The sequence below is a fragment of the Ictalurus furcatus genome, chromosome 28 (assembly GCF_023375685.1).
Source record: "Ictalurus furcatus strain D&B chromosome 28, Billie_1.0, whole genome shotgun sequence".
Taxonomy (NCBI): domain Eukaryota; kingdom Metazoa; phylum Chordata; class Actinopteri; order Siluriformes; family Ictaluridae; genus Ictalurus; species Ictalurus furcatus.
In genome coordinates, this window is record NC_071282.1 from 5,291,329 (window position 1) to 5,311,595 (window position 20,267).

A 20,267-nucleotide genomic window follows, 5' to 3' on the forward strand; every position below is an offset into this window, starting at 1 on the left:
TTGCTGTGGTGTAATAGGAATAAAACCTTCAGTCATACTGTTACTGGAAAATAATCGTAAAAATAATCGTTTTCTATAACGGCTCACCCTGTTGTGTTTAACTCCTTACATTGTCTTACATGATCCATAAGTCCTATATTTCAAAGTAGAGTATAAAATTGTTCTGCAGTGCAGTTTTATGTGATGGATGAGGCAAAGAAATTTAGAAACAGGCTAAAGGAGTTCAAAACCTTTTATTTACCAATTGGGAAAAAAGGGCCTTCAATTTACTCCCCTAGGAGTTACAAGCCAGGTTCGATCTTCATGCAATTTCCTTTCATGCTTAAGTATGTCATTTGGCCTGTTCACATTGAAACTAGAACTGAACTAAAATAAACTAATAAATAAAAATGATTTGTGAAAATCTAAAAAAACAACAACAAATATACAGTCCATTCCGAAAATATTGAAACAACAAGGCCAATTCTATTCTTTTCACTATACACTGAAGACATTTGGGTTTGAGATGAAAAGATGAATACGAGAAAACTGACAGAAATTTCAGCTTTCATTTCCTCATATTTACATCTAGACGTGTTAAACAACTTAGAACATGGCACCTTTTGTTTGAACCCACACATTTTTTCGAGTGATCGAAAATATTGGAACATGTGACTAATATATGTGTTTCTTGCTGCCCAGGTGTGCCCTGTTAAATTGATTGTTTAAAGAATCAACAGCTCTTAAAGTCTACTCTTGGTTTAAGCCCTGGGTTTCGCTTGTGAAGACTGCCTTTGTTGTTAAAAAGGATAAACCAACATGAAGACCAGAGAGCTGTCTATGGGAGAAAAGCAATCCATTTTGAAGCTGAGAAAAGAGGGAAAAATCTAATCAGAGACATTGCACAAGCATTGGGCATAGCCAATACAATTTGGAATGTCTTGAAAAAGAAAGAAACAACTGGTGTAATACCAACCAGACATGGAACAGGTCGGCCAAGGAAAACAACAGCAGTGAATGACAGAAACAATAACCAAAAACTCAAAAACAACAGTTAGTGACATCACCAACAACCATCACAGGGCAGGGGTGAAGGTACCACAATCCACCATCTGATGAAGACTTCAAGAGCAGAAATATAGAGCCCATACCACATGATGCTAACCACTCATGAGCAATAAGAATTGGAAAGCCAGACTGGAATTTGCAAATGAATACAGAGATGAGCCACAAAAGTTCTGGAACAAATATTAACCTCTACCAAAGCGACAGAATGGCCAAATTGTGGAGAAAGAAAGGATCTGCCCCTGTTCCAAACCATACAAGCTCATCAGTCAAGCATGGTGGAGGTAGTGTCATGGCTTGGGCATGCATGGCTTCTGGAACAGGCTCACTAATCTTTATTGATGATGTAACTTATTGATGATGGTGATTGAATTCAAGTCTAAAGTCTAGAGAAACAATCTGTCTTCCAATTTACAGAGAAATGCGTCCAATCTGATTGGGAGGAACATCATCATGCAGCAAGACAATGACCCAAAAAGCACTGCCAAAGCAACAAAGGACTTTATCAGGGGGGAAAAGTGGAAGGTTTTTAGACTGGCCAAGTCAATCACCAGACCTTAACCCAGTTGAGCAGCATTTCATCTCCTGAAGAGGAAACTGAAGGGAGAAACTCCCCAAAACACAACAACTGAAAGAAGCTGTCATAAAAGCCTGGAAAAGCAACACAAAAGAAGAATGCAACAGTTTGGTGATGTCAGTGGCTCACTGGGTTAATGTAATTATTGCAAGCAAGGGATACACAACCAAATATTAAGAGTTGTTTATGTTCCATTACTTTTGCTCACCTAAAAAGTTTGTGGTCTGCCACAAAAGGTGCCATGTTCCAAGCTGTTCAACACATCTAGATGTAAATATCAGGAAATGAAAGCTCAAATTCTGATCTATCGTCTCATATTCATAGTCTTTTGATCTCAAACCAAAATGTCTTCGGTGTATATCAAAAACAATAGAATTGACCTTGCCGTTCCAGTACTTTTGAAAGGGACTGTAGAAATGTTGTGCAGCAGCATGAGTCAATTATTGTACCCATTTAACAATAGTTCAAGAAGAATCAAACACTCAAATGTGGATCACAACAGGACGAGGATGTGATCCAAATTGAGAGCATCCGCGATGAAACTTGGAACTGGATCGAAAGCTAGCGGTTAAAAAAAATTCTCTGGAATTTTCTCTTTCGGTTCAAAAACTCCAGCAAAACAACGTGCTGAATAAGATAGTAAATAGTCAAAATGTCAAATACTTAACCGTCAATAGTTACTGATCATAATACTGTTACTGCAGTAACAGATAACCACTAACCAGAATTAACTGAGGATTACAGTGATAATAAAAATTACAGGGATAAATAGGAAAACGGGGGCCATTTTACTTCTTCTTGGCAGAAATGAATTTTTTTTTTTACAAATTTCATTTAGATATTTGACCATTCATTTACGGTAAACATTTATGCAATCGTTTGTGAAAACAATCACGAGGAACTGAAAAGCGGTTTGTGCACGTTAAGCACGGAATTCAACAAAAGACCAGCAGTTAAATAAATACCTATCGCTCAGTGCGGTTCTAAATGGAATCGAGAACAGCTCATCAACGTGAAGGTAACGAGGAAGTGAGGAAGGGACCTGTTGTGTCTTACAGCTGATAAATTAAAGGAAAACCAGGCGGACGAATGAGTCAAGAACAGTATACAAGTCGATGTGCATAAGACATCGTGAGCCAGAGCTTTTATTTTCGCAGTATTAGCGGAGATCGTTCTCATCCTCCTGAATGGTCTTCTTGATTCTCAGTAATATGGCGGTGTACCACTGATCCAGCCTTGTGATGGAATCGAACTCCTTCACCTAAGAGTGAGAACAGACAACGGTGCACTTCTGCATTACTGATCGTCTCTTCCATACACTCGTGTGTCCATGAACCTGATCTAAGTATTTGAATTATATGCAGTCACAAATAGTTTCCATACAAAAAAAACATTAAGATTATATTCTAGCTTAATGTTTACACCGGAGCGCTGCTGAATTCTCGATTCTGAAACTTACAGCGCTTGTATACGCGTCGACATCTTGTGCCTCGTGTGCATCGAGAAGTTTCTGTTAAAAAAAAAAAAAACAACAACATGGAATAAAGACAAATCGAGGTAGATCATAGAAAAAAAATTAGCAAGCTCAAGCCAAAACGATAACTTCATGATTTGTTTTAAAAGCCGACCTTCAAGAGTTTGCACTCCCTGGCGTCTGAGAAGGCAGGAAACATTTCCTCGTATCGTTGCACAGCCAGCTAGATAAGATAGATTGAAATAATCAGCAAGAGCGTACTCAAGACTCTGAAAATGCTAGCAACCTGCTAATGACAATACTAATCACCTTGGCGTTCAGCATATCGACACAGAAGTGACACAGTGCTGCCCTGAAGAAGTGATCCTTAGCGCCATACTTCAGCAGGGTGTTGTCCATGCAGTAGGTCCCAATCTGAACACATTTACATGATTACACACACTCAAAAAAAAAAAAAAAAAGCCACAACAACAAGCTGTGTTTGTGTATGATTTTATGGTGTATTGAAACACACACCTGTTCATATATCTGTATCGCTTTCTGGTACTGTTCAAGCTGGGCGGCGTACGTAGCCACTTTAAGAAGGCACTTGTTGGCAGAACTATAAGAGAAAAACAGATCTCAGATCGCCTCAGACAGTGTTCGGTTAAAATTATTTGCATGCGTGCATGTGTGTGTGTGTTTTAGAGTAACCTCAAAGTACCTTGTAGACTCCTCTCCTTTGTAGTAATCACCGGCTTGCTCGTAATGCACAACTGCCTGTGATTATAAAAAAAAAAAAAAAAAAAAAGATGAAGGGAGATAAAGGCGGAGCTTACAGTTACAGCTTTGTTTGTTCTACCATTATTACAGAGTGCTGTGTGCTTTAGACAGACTGGCTTACTGGCCGTCTCTCATCCCCCAAACCCAAACATGAACTCACTCACCTTATCAATGTCCAATAAATCAGACTCATAGATTTCAGCTACACTGATGTGGTGTTTTGCTGCGATGGTGAAACGTCCCTGTGGAGGAACACGAGATGAGATGAGATCCCAGCAGAGTAAATACAACCTAATCAATGACTCGCCTTAATGAATATAATACATGCATTTCCCCGCAAAATATTAGAAACGGGTCGGAATTTTTTAAAATATGTTTAGATTGTCAATCCCTGTTTTATGATGCCGAGTTAGTTGGTGAAGTGTTACCGTGAGAGTTTTAATATTCTTTAAAAAAACACCACCACCACCATGCTCTGTTTCTGTTAGTTTCTGTTTCTCAGTAGGTTTTTCTGCGTCACTGACAGTTGCGGTTTAAACAAATAATTGGAAGAGCTGGACTTCCACTTGGACAAATGCTTCTCGTCACTTGATCATTTATTCAATCATGAGAGGAGGCAAAAATTCCTCAGATTTCTCTCCAGAATCTGAGGAACGTAAGTATAGCAATTAAATGTGTGAAATATCCAGCAACCACCTATAAATACAAGAATGAAAGAAAGAAAGTGAAGAAACAGAAGAAATAGTAGAGAAAGAAATGACATAAATAAATGGTGAAAAAAGTAAAGAAAGATAAACAAACAAACAAACAAATAAATAAATGAAGAGTGAATATATAGTAAAAAAAAAGAAACATTTTTAAAAATAGTCAAGAAATGGTAAAGAAAGAAAGTAAAAACAAAATAGGAAAAAGAAAAGAACAAGAGAGAAAGAGATAGAAAGAAAGAGTGAAAAAATAGTAAAGAAGGAAACAATATACACAAACAAAAAATAAAAAATTGCCAAGAAATAGAAAAGAAAGGAAGAAAGAAACTGAAGAAACAGTAAAGAAAGAAATAACAAACAAACAGATACATATAGTGAAAAAATAGAAAAGGAACATAAACAAATCAATACATAAATAAATGAAGATATAGTAAAGAAAGAAAAAAAAAAGAAAGGAAATGAAAGAAAGAAGAAGAAATAAATAGTCAAGAAAGACTGATAGAAAGAAAAAAAAGAGTGAATACATAGTAAAGAAGAAAATAAGGCACAATATACACCAACAAAAACGAATAAATTATCAAGAAATAGTAAAGAAAGAAACGGTAAAGAAATAAATAAACAGATAAATAGTGAAAAAATGTAAAAATTAAACATTCAAATAAATAGATCAATAAATGAAGAGTGAAGATATAGTAAAGAAAGAATGAAGAAAAAATTTAAGAAAGAAAAACAAATAAATAGTCAAGAAATTGTAAAGAAAGAATAAAAAGGAAAGAAAACTACAGATAGAATCGTATAACCGCGATGTCTAGGAACGCAGAATAACGTCTAAATGTTTGTGAAAGAGTGCGAGTGTTATTGTTACAGCATGAATATAAAGCAGCATATATATAAAGCAGAGTGTATATAAAGCAGGGTATATATATATATATATATATATATATATAAAGCAATGTGTGTTGTACATACAGACTGAAGTGTAAAATAAACGTTAGAAGCTAAAATCAAGCTCAACACCTCGGCTCTCGTTTCTCACCATGTCCGTGTAGATATCGATGGCCCGACTCAGACACTTGATGGCCTCTGAGGGAAGAGCGCCATACGGTTAAAGTGGAAACATTAAACATTTCACTACTTCAACTGAAATGAATCACATTTCTTTCAGACCAAGGAAACAAAAACGATCAACCTTGTGGATCTGCTTTTTTGTACGCGTTGCCGGCGTCGATAAAGCTGACGGCAGCGTTGTGCTTGCTTTGTGTTTTCAAGTGCACTTTTGCAGCTCTGCAGAACGCATCTCCTGCAGCTGAGAGAAGAAACAGAAATAAATCAAGCAAAATGTTAGATTAAATGTCAGATTAAAAGCAACTCAGGTCTTAACGAGGCAGTGTTGTTGCGGACATACCGTTCCAGTTCTTAGCCATCTTGAACATATTCGCAGCTCTCGTGTACATGTCACAGGCTTCCTCTGCCTTGGAAGAGCTCCTAGAGAATGGAATTGAAATACTAGTTATAAAGCACTGAGGTACTGCGGTGCCTTGTGAAAGTGCTGAGTCATGATCATACTTCATTCATTTTGGTAGTAACATGTATATAATATCTATTTTGGGGTCACAATCCAACTCCTAAAGAACTTGCTGGATATTTTCACCACCTGTAGCAAATCCGTAACTATAAGTATTGAGTGATTCCATAATCGCGTTGCCATTTGCATTGAATATTATAGTTTTTTCTCTTAGCAATTTTGCTCTTAAAAGAGTAACAGTTTAGGCCTAGAATGAGCAAATTGATTAGCTAGTATCCATTCTAACGATTTACTTTAAAATATGTTTTTTGGAAAATAATTGGCTTCTTATAGGTTGGATAACAGGGTTATGACCTCATCAGTCAATGTCACAATGTAAATGGTAAATGAAGAAACATGATCTTTGGATAACGCGACTTCCTGTTTCACACGTGACTTGTGTGTGAACGTGTTTAAGTACCGTTGCTCAGTGAATGTTGTGGGACACTGAAATATACAATTTTGTTTTTCATTAATTCATCTTCAGTAAACACTTTATCCCGGTCAGTTGCGGTGGATCCGGAGCTTATCCGGGGAACACTGGGTGTGAGGCAGGAATACACCCTGGATTGGACGGCAGTCCATCACAGGACACACATTGACATCTAGAGCCAAATTAGAGTGGTCAGTCCACCTATTGGCATGTTTATGAGAGGTGGGAAGAAACCTGAGGAAACCCAATGTAGACATGAGGAGGAGAATATGTGGAACTGGACAGTAATCCAAACTCGGGTATATTTTTTTCATAAACTATAATGGACGAGTCATGGAAAAGTATTCCAAAAAAGTTGGGACGCTGTGTAGAATGATTTGCAAATCTGTTATTCACAACAGAACATAGAAAACATATCATAATATATCTGAATAAATGTATCATTTTAAGGGGAAAAATAAGGTAATTTTTAATTTGATGGCTGCAACACATCTCAAAAAAGTTGGGACGGGGCAGCAAAAGTAAGTGTTACTAAAAAGAAACAGCTGGAGGAATATTCTGCAACTAGTTAGGTTATTGTGCAACAGGTCAGTAACATGATTGGGTATAAAAAGAGTATCTTAGAGAGGCAGAGTCTCTCAGAAGTAAAGATGGGATGGAATCTGGATGGAAACAGATGTTGCTCTAAAACGTGTCTATACTTTTCAGCATTGATGGTGCCTTTCCAGATGTGCAAGCTGCCCAATCCATAGGCACTAATGCACCCCCATACCATCAGAGATGCCTAAAATGTATTTTACCTTTACTTTATCTACATATGTGTAAATGTAAATATACCACTGCCACACAAATGGCACCTCAGTCATGGAATAAGGTTAACTATGACACTGCTATGGTTTTCCAGTGGAATTTTATAGTAACTACAATTGTTATTGTTATAAAAATAAAATAAAATACAATAATATACAATAAAATAAGTAATAATAATAATAAAAAACATCACTGTGGTTTGAAAGATATACGTTGGTTATAATTTGGTTAATACTGGAGATTTTATATACAAGTCCATATAGTTTATGTATAAACAAGTCCACTTACCCGAAAAACGTCCCAAAGAGCGATCCTGATATTCTCGTTTTCTTGTCAGCTTCAGCGACCAGGGCCATGGCTTCTTTTTCTTTTCCAGAATAATCCATTTTATCACTCTGTCCTGTCGTATTCAGTTATCTCTGAGAAAGCTGAGCAGCCCTCGTTTTTCCAAAACCCTCCAACAATCTGCTCTGTTGTTGTGAATACGTCACTACGGGAACCGGAAGTACATTCTGGCGGACGTGGAAATCTCAGGGACCGTCGCAAAAAAGTTTATTTCAAAGCCATACGTAACAAACACAAGAAACTTTTCTGGTCATGGCTGCTCTTCTGATATGTAAGTACTATATTGTTAATGTGCACAGCAGCACCACGATACTCTAGGACGTGTTGAATGAAGCGTATGCACGCGTGTTTGAACACAGCTGTGTATTTCTTTCCGTCTTTCTTCTCCTCCGATAATTTACACCGCTCCTCTATCAGCAACCGCGGGAAGTATTTCCAGTGTAGAGGTCGCAAAATGTGAAACGAGGCCGTTTTTGGAATTCTATGATGTTGTAAACTTCCCACTTTAGGTATTGTTTGGTTTTGTTTGGGGTTTTTTTCTGTCTTGCATTATTTTTGAAATGTAATTGCAAACGCATTGAACGTGTACGTGCTGAAGTGTGACGCAGAGACGCACGCTTTGCGTGGAATTGGCACGCGATTTGTTAGGTGAATGAAGTGTTGCAGTGCAAGCCCGGAAGAAGATTAAAGTAAAGTTATATACAATAAACATGACTTCATGCTAATTTAACCATAGGGTTAAAATGAACTTTTTTAGACAGCATTTGTAGTCTTACAGCCACTGTTAAGTCTGGAATCAATATATAACATCCTGTATACATGAAACACCACTCATTCATTCTATTTTGGCAGAACAGTTTTATTTTTTTTTAGGAGGGGCGGGGGGAACTTGTCATGGTTGTAATAAGTGTGGAGACTATGACTGTAGACTCTATACACGGTTAACGCTTTGTTTCTCTTCTAGCAAACCAAACCAAAAGCCACACGCATGGAGTTCCCAGGTCGAAGGCGGCCTGGTAGTCTTGGAACTCCGACTTTGAGGAGAAGAATGGATCGCGTGTTACCTTTCTCAGAACGTCGCACATCCAAAGTATGGGACCACTACACCCAGCTTAGTATGCACCGAGTTGAGTGTAACCACTGCAAGAGGCAGCTGTCTTTCCACAACAGTACCACGTCGATGAGGGAGCACTTGGGACGAAAGCACAGCATTCGTGACGGAGCGGTCCCACCTCCCAACACGGCCGATGTCCCAAACCCCTCAGCATTACACCAACACACGGCTACGTCCGCCTTACTTAATGGCAGATTCCCCACGTCTAATGCGGCTGTAGATGTGCCGACAGGGTCGTTTCAGCCGGTAGTACCCGTTATTGTCAAAGAGGAGCAGCATGAAGAACTATCGTCCGATGCTGCTGAGGCCAAACATGCCTGCACTACATTTGTTCCTGGTTCTGCAGGAGGAGTTGGCACTTCAAATGTTAATTCCATTCCCAGCCAGGATATAGAACCAACTTACAGATATTCCCCAGATGAGCTTAACACCACGGTCAACAACGGTGTTGTCTGCAACAACAGTGGCGCCAGAGGTTGCAGTGATAAGCGGGCAGGACTCTTCACAGATCTTATCTTGGAGATGGTGTACAGAGATCTGCAACCTTTCTCAGTGGTGGAAGAGAGGGGATTCAGACTCTTGCTTAGTTGCATTGAACCCAATTATCCTGTTCCATCACCTTCTTTGCTTGGGAACCTTCTGTGTCATCGCTACCACGTTCTCAAACAATGCCTTCAGCAGCATCTTCAAACTGGCCTTGCTCCTCGCTGTCTGGCCATTTGTACTGAACATTGGCGTTCTGTGGAAGGATGTGGGGTTGAAGGAAGTGGCCAGTTCTACCTCACCGTCAGTGCACATTTTGTGGACTCTAACTGGCAACTGGCCCGTTGTGTTTTAGATACTCGTCCAATACCAGAATACAAAGGCAACACCACTAACAGTGGGCCTGCCAAGTTTGCATACACATTAAAAGCAGTTCTGTCAGAATTCCACCTTCCTGAGAGTTCTGTGTTCTGTGTTGTTTATGACACTCCCTGGGGTATGGGGTGCAGGAGGCAGGGAAGCATGACGACCCTTGATCAGGACTATCAACAGGAATTTCCTGGACCCAGTCACGCTCCCATGCAATCCCTTCCAGAGGGCTGGGAGCCACTGCTTTGTGCAGGTGAAGCTCTCAAACTCTGTGTCCAGGAGGGACTTTATGTAGAGACTGTCAGACAGGCACTTGCAGATGCTCGTGGGATCGTCCTACACTTCCAACATGATGTTAATGCTGCAGCAGCTCTAAATCAGAAAGCAGAGGCTGCCAACAAAGGTGCGGCATGGCTGGTCCTGGATGACCCAGGCCGCTGGGCCACAGCCATTGACATGTGTGAAAGACTGCTTGAGCTTAAATGGGTGGTTAGCTCGGTGCTGGAAGAGCAAAAGGCTGCACCTAATTTGGCTGATCATCAGTGGCGTTTATTACATGAATTGGTGCCGGTGCTACGAACTGTGCGCATTGCAGCATCCTTCCTGAGTGAAGACATCAATGCTTCTATTTCTTCCTTGATGCCATGCCTCCAAGGTGTGTCCCGAATCCTGGGGCAGAACATGACTGACTGTAGCTGTCTTGTGGTCAGGGGAGTCATGGAAAGGATCCGCACTGGGATGGAGAAGCGCTGGAGACTGACTGATGAGGAATCTTTGCTTGACAGTCCTGCTGTCTTGTCATCATTCCTGGACCCAAGATTCAAGGAGATGCGATTTCTCAGCCCACATGCCCGCAGCAAGCTGCATGACAAGGTCAAAGAGCTGTTATCTGTTCAGGCTTACACTGATGATAGAGAGGTGGACCAGAATATAGACAGGGGCTTGGAAGTGAGAGAGAATGAGACCGGAGGGGAACCTGCTGTTTTGGGATTGGATGACCAACTGCCTATTCCCACAGTGGCATCACTGGATTCCCCTGAATCGTGTGCCTCATGTGCGGAGGAGGGAGACAGCGTTGAACTTCAGCAGAATGAGAATTTCGTAGCTGTCTCATCTCCAGAACACATTAATGAAAATCTTATTGTGGGTTCACCTTCTAAAGCTACGACTGGACATAAAAGAACGGCCAATGTGGCTGGACTGTCATCTCCACTCACGTGTGATCGGCAGCTCACTGCCCGAATGCGAATAAGCCCTGTTCCTCAAAGTATGTACGACATTCTTCTAGGAGAGGATCCTACTGAACGAATGCCCGAAATCCAGCAGCAGCTGGAGAATTACATTGCAGAGCCGCTGTGCAAACGTAGCCTCTCGCCTCTTCACTGGTGGCGTAACAAAGAGCATCGCTTTCCCGCAGTGGCCCGTCTTGCACGGAAATATCTTTCAATTCCAGCTACTGCTATCCCTGCTGATCGTGCTTTTGCACCGAGGGAATCACCCGTGACCCACAGGAGAGCTATGCTCGGGCCTAAACATCTTGACCAAATATTGTTTCTTCATCAGAACTGTGATTATGTAGAGCAGCTTAAGGGTGGTCTTTCAGGACATAGAGAGAGTGACCATAACAGTAGCCTGAGTGGGAACCAAAGTAGAGAGAGTCTGTACCAGACTTTAGTGTCCTATGATAATAAGGTTTAAGAGAATAAAGGCTGTGATTACCGTTTATGGACATGACAAGACTCCTCAACACAAGACACAAGACTTGTGCACTCTCGAAGTACTCGAATGTATAAAATGTACTGAACTCAATACTTTCACAATCTATATTTTTAACAAGTATAAAAAAATAAGCTCCTTGGGGTTTTGTCATTGTTAAAAAACAAAACAAAACACCTAATTAGTCGATAAGGATTGACTATTTTTGACAGTTAACAGTTGTGCAGCTACTAAAAGTTTTATTTACAATGACCAGACAAATTGTCATCACAAATTTGAAATAATGCTGATTCCTATTCCATAATAAGGAACACTACGTTTTTTTTAGTGTTTGGACTCTGGGAGTTTCGGAGAATGGTATGATAATTGTCTTGTAACTCTGGCGTATTCATTGGGATGCTCAATTTTATCTACCTGCTCAATACTGTGCAAGTGATATGTGTTCAGTTACACCCTGTAACTGGTGTAACAGCCTGTAACGGTCCTAAATGTACCTTTAATTAAAAACGATCATTTCTCAAGCTTTGAACATGTGATTACAAAGAAAAAGTTCATGCATGCATTTCAAGAGTTATTGTTTATTCCATGTACAAAATGACATGTTTTGTAACTTGTGACATTAAGTATTGTTCTCTTCACTAAATGTAACGGCTGATTAAGATGTAATCCATGAACTGCATGTCAAATTAAAGCTTGTATGAAACAGTTACAAGTGTAAAAATAATGTCTGCCACGACAGACAGGGAACAGCTATTCAGTATAACACAAGGGTATGAGAAGTGCTGTTTGGGAATTGTGTTTCAGCTGGCATTCTGATAGTTTAACTCAAACAATGTGAAAAATACAAACATTAAGATTCTAAAAGATGCAAAATGCTGTACCAAAAGTATTTTTTAAAAACTTGGTATTGAACAACAAGCATTTTCCTTTTTATTTATGACCATGAAAACTTGGATATTTGAACAAAAACAGGTCATTTTAAAAACTGATATAACGTGAATAACATGGCTTTTCAAATTATTGTCTTACGTTTGAAAATATTTTGATTTAACTTCTAAAATTAAACTGACCGGTGTCACTAATTTCTAATATACGATTGATTATAGATTAAGATCACAGATTGAGGTCAAACCAAACCCCTATTCTGATGGTCCATATGGGCACAGATCTTTCAAACATTGGCAAGACTACGACTGACCTCTAACCTGTCTGCTCCTTGACCCTGCCTCCTGGGACAAGCTGTGCACACGATAAAACCCTCTCTCTCTCCTGATGCCCATGGGTTTTCATATGAGCATTGTGAATATTTGTCTTATGAAAACCCCTGAAAAATACACATACATATTTTGAGGTAATGTGTATATGATTAACCTTAAGACACCAAAAGAAAATGTATACTAGAATGGAAAATATACAGCATACTGTAGAGCAGAACCTGCCACACTCCTCACAGGTATATTCCCAGTTTTTGGCAGGATGGCATAGAAGCATTCCCTTCAGTGTGTTTAAAGATTTCCTGGCTCCAGTTTTATCATTCTACTGCTCATCTGTGGCACTGTGAGACTCCTAACACCCAAGGTTTTAAAGTATTGCTTTACAGTAAGCTCAAGCAAGAGCAAGCATTTGTCATATGCTACAATTAGATTACAGACTCCATACAGTGCCCTCCACTAATATTGGCACCCTTGGTAAATATGAGCAAAGAAGGCTGTGAAAAATTGTCTTTATTGTTTAACCTTTTGGTGCCCTGCGATGGATTGGCACCTTGTCCAGGGTGTACCCCGCCTTGTGCCAAATGCTCCCTGGGATGGGCTCCAGGTTCCCCCGCGACCCTGAAAAGGATAAGCGGTATAGAAGATGGATGGATAACCTTTTGATCTTTTGTTTTAAAAAAAAAAAAATCATCTTCTGTCATGGAAATCAAACAATTGCAAACAAAACACAGGTTTATAAAGTTAAATATAGGTTTGCAACAATTATTGGCACCCCTATGAATTTATATGAGAAAAATATATTTGAAGTATGTTCCCATTGATATTTAAAAAATTGATATTTGAAAAATGTTTTTTTTTTTGATAAACCTGTGTTGTGTTTGCAATTGTTTAATATCTATGACAGCGGAGTATTTTTGTGAATTTTGTGAAAATGAAACAATAAAGACAATTATCACAGCCTTCTTTGCTCATATTTACCAAGGGTGCCAATATTAGTGGAGGGCACTGTATACATACATACATACATAAAAAGCCTATTTCTTAATAATATGACCATACAGAATTCATTCCAGCGCCATCTGTGTTTTCTATTTCTCTGCACCGCTGCTTGAACTTCTTCAGCTTCTTCATGGTGTAATAATACTCCACACACTGGGCCACTGATTTGGTCTGTAACTGTACAAAAAATCCCCCACAACATTATTACCAGTGGGAAAGTAGTAACACCAGCTTTATGGTCTTTCAATGGTCTTACCGCTTTATGAATTAACTGAAAATCCTTGGTGTGACTGAGCAGAGCTTTCTGGAAGAGTCTCATCTCCTGAGAAGTCCAATGGTCAGACCCTGATGTTTAAAGTTTGGTTTGAGGGATGATGAATTTTTGACAGATAAAATTATAGAGTTCCACAAAATAAAGTGAAAACACTAAATGTATGGACTCTTCCACTTCAATACCTGTGTAATGATAGTCATTTAGTGGGTGACAGGAAGTCCAATAATCTCCTCTAACTAAGAGCAAATCCAGTGCAGCCTGTTACAAAAAAAGATGTTAATTCAACCTCTGTGGCTCGCTAACACGAATTCAACGCCTGTATTAAGCTTACTAGAATTTCTCCTTGGACTTCATGCAGACAGTGAAGTGCAAGTTCGGTGTTTGTGCCCCCTCCTGGTAGCACACTGGAACAGCACATGTCTAGGAATTCTGTAACTGTGGCACAAAATTGCACACTCTACCTCCATTCTCAATACTGCACCAAAAAATCCACGCATTATGAGGTTTGTAAGTCTGAGTGTGGCGGAAACAAACCCTTCTGCTGTGTCTTGGGATTAGTGGACAGGTCTCCCCATGGAGCCCAGACAAGCTGAGCAGGGTGCTCATCATACAGAATAAGCAAAGGATTGCGCAGTGGAGGGATCTCAGCTTGGAAACGTGAACCTACATTGATCTTTCTATATAAAAAAAAAAAAAAAAAGAAGGCACAATAATATGTGAGAGAATGAGTGACAAAACATACCAGTGATGGTAGAAGTGACTCACGGATTTATACTGACGACCGTATTATCCAAGATTAAAGAGATCTTGTCTTGACCATCTGGAGAGAAGTCAGCAGTGAGAATTCAACTTTTAGTATGACGTTAATGAGAAACAAATGCCACCTTTGATATTAGTTACCCACCCGGGGAAGCAGAATAGATGCTAGGTGGTGGCAGGCAAGGCTGGTACTGGGGTAGGGTGTTGAAATAGAGCCCTGTTCCTGGTCGTAGCGGGCTTAGCATGGGAGGTGGAGTATAGGGAGGTGGATCAATGTTCAGCAGGTGGTCGGTGAGGTAGGTGGGTGAACGCAGCTGACTCGGGTAACCTCCTGCCGCCAGGTTGGATGTGATTAAGCTCCTAAGAAGACTGGACATCTGACGAGACGTCGAGGACAGATGTTTGACATTCTGCTGCTTCTTGACCTGCAGGGAGATCCATCACTGTGTCAGGCTACTTAATACCACGCACTGTAGTGCTATGTTTAGAGTGAACGGAAAAAGCACTAGGTGAATCAATATTTCACTTCACAAGAATCCAATTAGCATGTTGCACATTACACTATATTATTAGAGCCTGGACAATATGAAAAGGTTGCCACTGATACTGATTTTAAGTATAATATAAATGTATATCATGTCATACAGTACTAAACCAATAAGTACAGTGAAAATGGCAATAATGTTGAGGAAATTGGCCAATCTGATTAGCGCTACCCAACACAACACAATGTAAACAGAATATTATGGTAGAAGTAAAGGTTTTTACTGTTTGTCCAGAGGCTAGGTCGAATGCGGCTTTTTTGCTTGAGACAGGGAAAGAAACTGGGATGACGAGTGGGGAAAGCTGGACTCCCTGGTCCGGCTGGTAACAATCACCAGCCATGTCCACTCGCCCACCCTGTCGCAGGAAAAAAAAAATCAGCTGAAGTGAACAGCTGTACAAATTTAACACTGCAATGAAAGGAACATTTCACACTAAAATGGCCTCTGCATTAAGAGTTTTGGAGGGATTTATGTAAGATTGTAGCAAGAAAGAGACAGCACCTTTGTTGAAAAGATTGAGTCCACTAACTGTTGGTCCATCTTGCAGGAGGTTGCTGGGACTTGTGGACGTGAAGGTGAGGACTCTGCATGCCTGCTAGGTGGGTATTTTAGATATGTTCTGAGGAAGACCCAAACCAAAGCCAGACACTTGAATGTAGCCAGTTAATATCCTGTAAACGTTTATATGAACGTATTTTTCTCAAGAACCCTATTCTTTCCACTTAAAACTAAAATAGGGTTCTGTGTATAATATTCGAATGTCATCCATAGAAAAGGTCAGAGGTCACATCATCTAACTATACTTTCCCTATAAGACAAGACACAAAACCTGCCTGACCTTTCACCAGACTCTCTTCCATTTCGTGTCATTGCAGTAGCGCTTCCTCCCTGTGCAGTGGGTTGACAGATAAAATTACACTGAATGATCCACTCTCTTCAGTATAGGCTACAGGATTTGCATATACACTTAGAATTACTAACACTCTTCAAGAGAATAGACAACAATCACTGAAATATTCCACACAGACAGTAGCCCAAGCTCAGTTTCAATCCCTGAACTCCACAGCTGTGAAGCAGCAATACTTCTTGCCGTGCCACCAGGTACATTTCAGGATTTTTGAGAAACTACAAAACATTTCTCCAACTTCTTTTCTTAGTAATCACAGCAAGACGTGTCACCAAATTATAATTAGGGTGCCAATAATTTACTTTTTGCTGATTTATATGAATGGTCTCAATAATGCGGAAGCTTACTGTACTTTATGCCATCTGAACATTATCCATGTGGAGAAATACCTGACCAAACTACATCGTGTATGCAATTGCAATACCTTGAGTGTGTCAGAGGGGGCGCTCTCTTTCCTAAAGGATGCCATGGCTACCTGGCTGGGGGAAATGAGGTAAGTAGGGTGGGGTCTGGTTTGTCTTTGACTAGTTGATCTGGGAGAAGGTAGAGGAAGGATGGGAATAATGGCAGCCTTCAAGTTCTTCTTCCTTATTCTCTTCTTCTTGGTCTTGGGTGTAGGGGGTAAAGGAGGAATGATGGGTTTCATCTGGAGTGCTGATGATCCAGCAATATTTGATTTTGAGCATGATGCTTCTCCACTCATGTGAGGAGCCTCATGCTCATTCCGAGGTTCATGCTGTTGCATGCTAAGCTTCAACAAAGTGGGTCGATTCCTTCTGGAGCAAATTGAAGATGGCTGACGCCCCATTCCAGTACCATTTACCTCCTTTGTTACTAAAAAATCCAAGTTACGTTCCCAAGTATGGACTGTTTCTGGTTCTACTGGGTCCACCACACTACCCCCAAGACTTGAAGTTGATACCCATTGGTTTGACATCACCGTATTATGAGATGCCGGCAAGTCATTTGCAGTCACAAAACTGCAAGAAGCTCCATCTCCCGCTAGGCTCCACGCTTTAGAGTTCACAGGAAGTTTTACTCGAAATACGTTGGGGTCCTTGGGATTGCGGCTCAAGTCGAGATTTTCTGCCAAAGTGTAATTGTTGTAACTGGTTCCACAGCTGGTGTAACCCTCAAACTGAAGGATGGAACGAGGTTTCGGTGGAGGGAGGTAAGAGTGATAGTCAGCTGAGGTCGATGCACCATCATTCACTGCAGGAAGCTTTAAAGGCTCCCGCAGAGGTGGGCATGGTTGGGTGTTAAGGGCACTGGGCTGTGAGGATGGAGGGAGGAGGTATGTACCATGTTGCGTGGCACAATGGTGTTTTAGTGAGCGGTAGCCACAATACATCTTCTGGCAGCCAGGATGAGAGCAACGATAATCCTTCCTTTTCTGGTGAGTCATCATGTGGCTTGTGCTATAGAGAATGACAGGTAGTGATGTGTTAAATGCTCTGAGTGTTTTTGTTTTGTTTAGCTATACATGGTAGTAAGTTCCACTCACAGGTGATTGTGGCGTTTAAACTCTTTCTGGCAGATATTACAGACATGAGATATTTCCAGTTGGTGGGTGAGCAAGTGCTTGTTGAGAGCGTACGTGGTCCTGAATACTTTTCTGCACTCCGAACACTCGTGTGTCTTGAAATTGCCCCTCTGCATTAACTCTGTAGGCATGAGCTCGCGTCCAAACAGAGGCTCCGTGTCTCTCACGCTGTCAGAAGGCTTCACTGAAAAAGATTCGTCTGATGCATTTCCACACGAGATACAGACAAAAGGTCAGTCAACTGCTTGACAGTCAAGTTACAATTCTACAACTCTATGAACACGCCTCTTCTCATAATGATACCGTTGAGGGCGTGTCTATAAAAAGACTGACACGAGGCATATCCAAATCCAAACATTTCGGACCAGAAGGCAGGTTTCCAAACTGTTTTTTTTTTTCAGCTACAAAGTACACATGTTCCGAGACATCGATTAAACTCATCATTAGCACGTTCGCCTCACACCTCCAGGATTGGGGGTTCGATTCCCGCCGTGGCCCTGTGTGTATGGAGGGGGTTTCCTCTGGGCACTCCGGTTTCCTCCCCCAGTCCAAAGACCTGCATGGTAGGCTGATTGTCACGTCTAAAGCGTCCGTAGTGTATAAATGTGTATGTGATTGTGCCCTGCGATGGATTTGTACCCCGCCTTGTGCCCGATGCTCCCTGGGATAGACTCCAGGTTCCCCGTGACCCTGAAGGATAAGCGGTACAGAAGATGGATGGATGGACGGCTTTTTCATCATTTCTACATAATTTTCCCTATTATTCAGACTAGTAAGAAATGAAAAATGTTGACCATTGCACCTTTAAGTGTGGAATTTTCCTTTAAGTCTGAGGCCTGCGCTTTTACTCACCGATACACTCCTAAATCTGTAAATCCTTACCAGCGTTACTGCTTACTCCACACTCTGTGTCCATCCAGAGCTGACGTTGCTTCAGAGCTGGAAGGGAGGATAGTGGTGGGGTTAAGGGACTGATTAAAATCACATCATCTTGGAGGTTTTCCGTCTCGGACGGCAGGGGCAGATTCATATCTGAAGGCTCCATGACCTCCATTAAAGCATGATGACTCGTGGTCACTTCATTGTCAGCCATGATGCTGAAACACAATGTGCTGTATATTAGTGTGTGTGTGTGTGTGTGTGTATATATATATAGAGAGAGAGAGAGAGAGAGAGAGAGAGAGAGAGCTAACGCTATTAGCTAAATGTAGCTAGGCGTTTTACAGTACACCTGCACTAGAAAAAAAAAAGTGAATAAAAAAATATCTTGAAATAAATATATATATTTGTATGATATTTTTGCAATTTGCAGATTAATAGTGGAGAGCTAAAACATAGCTACAGACCTGTGTATTTTATGCCAGCCTTCAAAACCGATCAAGCTACGCAGACTGAGTAGAGATAAGAGTAAATGAGCACAACCACACTAGCATGTATGTATACTACACAGTATGTATTCTATTTCAGAACCTACTCTTATGCTATATTTAGTACTGAAGTTCGTTTTTCAGTGGACCATGCTTGGAAACGACGATTAAATGTGAAAACCCAGCACAACTAGCGTAAAATAAAAGGTAATTAAAAGTGTGTGAAGATTAAATTAGTTCAATTAAAAGCAGTCTGTTAAAAGCGTCAACAAGCTAGCAAGAAGTAAACAGCTACTGCACGCGCCCAGATTAGCCTGTGTAGAGCTAAAACGTATGCTGCGTTCAATTTATCTATATATATTTTTTACGTTGCACATATGATATAAACATGACATAAACGTCTTTTCAAGCCTTAATAACTAATGTGTGCGTCGAAAATAACGTGCATAGCTATAGGGTAGGGGGATTTATTAGGGGGAAAATTAATCCACTAATTTTTTTATATAAATTTACTTAGTAGTCCACTAATTAATTCAGGGTCAAAGGACATTTCTGAGGCGGCAGCACCTAGTAACTACAGTACCTGAAGTAAAGTAAAGTAAGTAATAATAATAATAAATTATATAGGATAATAAATCCACGCCAGGGTGGTTTGACTCACGCCTCAGTGTTTTATTCCTTTTACACCACAGAAATTTGCCAACAATTACAATTATTAATGTATTAATTAACGACATGTCACGCCTTTTTAAACTGTTTATAGTTAGATTTCCATCTCCAGCCTGATTTTTCTCTCTTAAAGTTAATAAGACAAAAAAAAAAAAGTGTCATGTTATGGAGGAACCAATAACCAGAAAATTCCTCTACCCTGAAGACTTTCAAAAAAACTTAATTACTGGAGACCCCTACCATAAATGTTGATTTCTCACAGTGACCACTGTGCCTAAAGGGTTAGACTATATGAACCACATTTTTTATTTCATTTTATTATATTACGACAGCAAAAGGTGTTAGGAACATATCACACTGTCTAAAACATTAGTTGTGCGCTTAAGTGTACAAATTTGTAAATGTGACACAAGAATAAAGGAGCTTGTGAATGCAGCATGAATTAATAATGAATGATTATATCCTTATAACAATGTACATAATGTAAACATGTGGCCCTATTAGGCTCCAAGCTTTTAAACTACTTATCAGTATAATATTAATATTAATATAACACTGTGTGTTTTATAGTAACATTATAGTGAGGGTGTATTTT

The 20,267-nt window shown here is 40.1% G+C and overlaps 3 protein-coding genes across 5 annotated transcripts; 1 reads left to right on the forward strand and 2 right to left on the reverse strand.

Annotated features, from left to right (window-relative positions):
- Window positions 1-218: 218 nt before the first annotated feature.
- Window positions 219-7,846, reverse strand: napaa (N-ethylmaleimide-sensitive factor attachment protein, alpha a). Its single transcript, XM_053618009.1, has 11 exons — window positions 7,657-7,846; window positions 5,967-6,046; window positions 5,751-5,867; window positions 5,598-5,644; window positions 4,022-4,099; window positions 3,799-3,854; window positions 3,612-3,696; window positions 3,405-3,509; window positions 3,250-3,318; window positions 3,081-3,131; window positions 219-2,882 (listed from the first exon to the last, which is right to left on the reverse strand). Exons 1-11 carry the CDS (start codon window positions 7,752-7,754, stop codon window positions 2,781-2,783), a joined length of 888 nt encoding a protein of 295 aa, XP_053473984.1. The 5' UTR covers window positions 7,755-7,846; the 3' UTR covers window positions 219-2,780.
- Window positions 7,847-7,889: 43 nt separating this feature from the next.
- si:dkeyp-117b8.4 (E3 SUMO-protein ligase ZBED1) lies at window positions 7,890-12,330 on the forward strand. 3 transcript variants are annotated; one of them, XM_053618005.1, is made up of 2 exons: window positions 7,890-7,984; window positions 8,678-12,330. In XM_053618005.1, the coding sequence occupies exon 2, from the start codon at window positions 8,702-8,704 to the stop codon at window positions 11,375-11,377; it is 2,676 nt and encodes an 891-aa protein (XP_053473980.1). In that variant the 5' UTR covers window positions 7,890-7,984; window positions 8,678-8,701; the 3' UTR covers window positions 11,378-12,330. The 3 variants fall into 3 exon arrangements, with proteins under 3 accessions (XP_053473980.1, XP_053473979.1, XP_053473978.1); XM_053618004.1 differs by lacking the exon at window positions 7,890-7,984 and adding an exon at window positions 8,108-8,402; XM_053618003.1 differs by lacking the exon at window positions 7,890-7,984 and adding an exon at window positions 8,108-8,222.
- Window positions 12,299-19,410, reverse strand: LOC128603515 (zinc finger protein 541-like). The gene is made up of 11 exons (XM_053618006.1): window positions 18,983-19,410; window positions 18,519-18,733; window positions 17,598-17,835; window positions 16,518-17,511; window positions 16,025-16,074; window positions 15,688-15,805; window positions 15,410-15,541; window positions 14,214-15,066; window positions 14,065-14,140; window positions 13,865-13,953; window positions 12,299-13,785 (listed from the first exon to the last, which is right to left on the reverse strand). The coding sequence occupies exons 2-8, from the start codon at window positions 18,727-18,729 to the stop codon at window positions 14,779-14,781; spliced, it is 2,031 nt and encodes a 676-aa protein (XP_053473981.1). The 5' UTR covers window positions 18,730-18,733; window positions 18,983-19,410; the 3' UTR covers window positions 12,299-13,785; window positions 13,865-13,953; window positions 14,065-14,140; window positions 14,214-14,778.
- Between the last annotated feature and the right edge of the window lie 857 nt (window positions 19,411-20,267).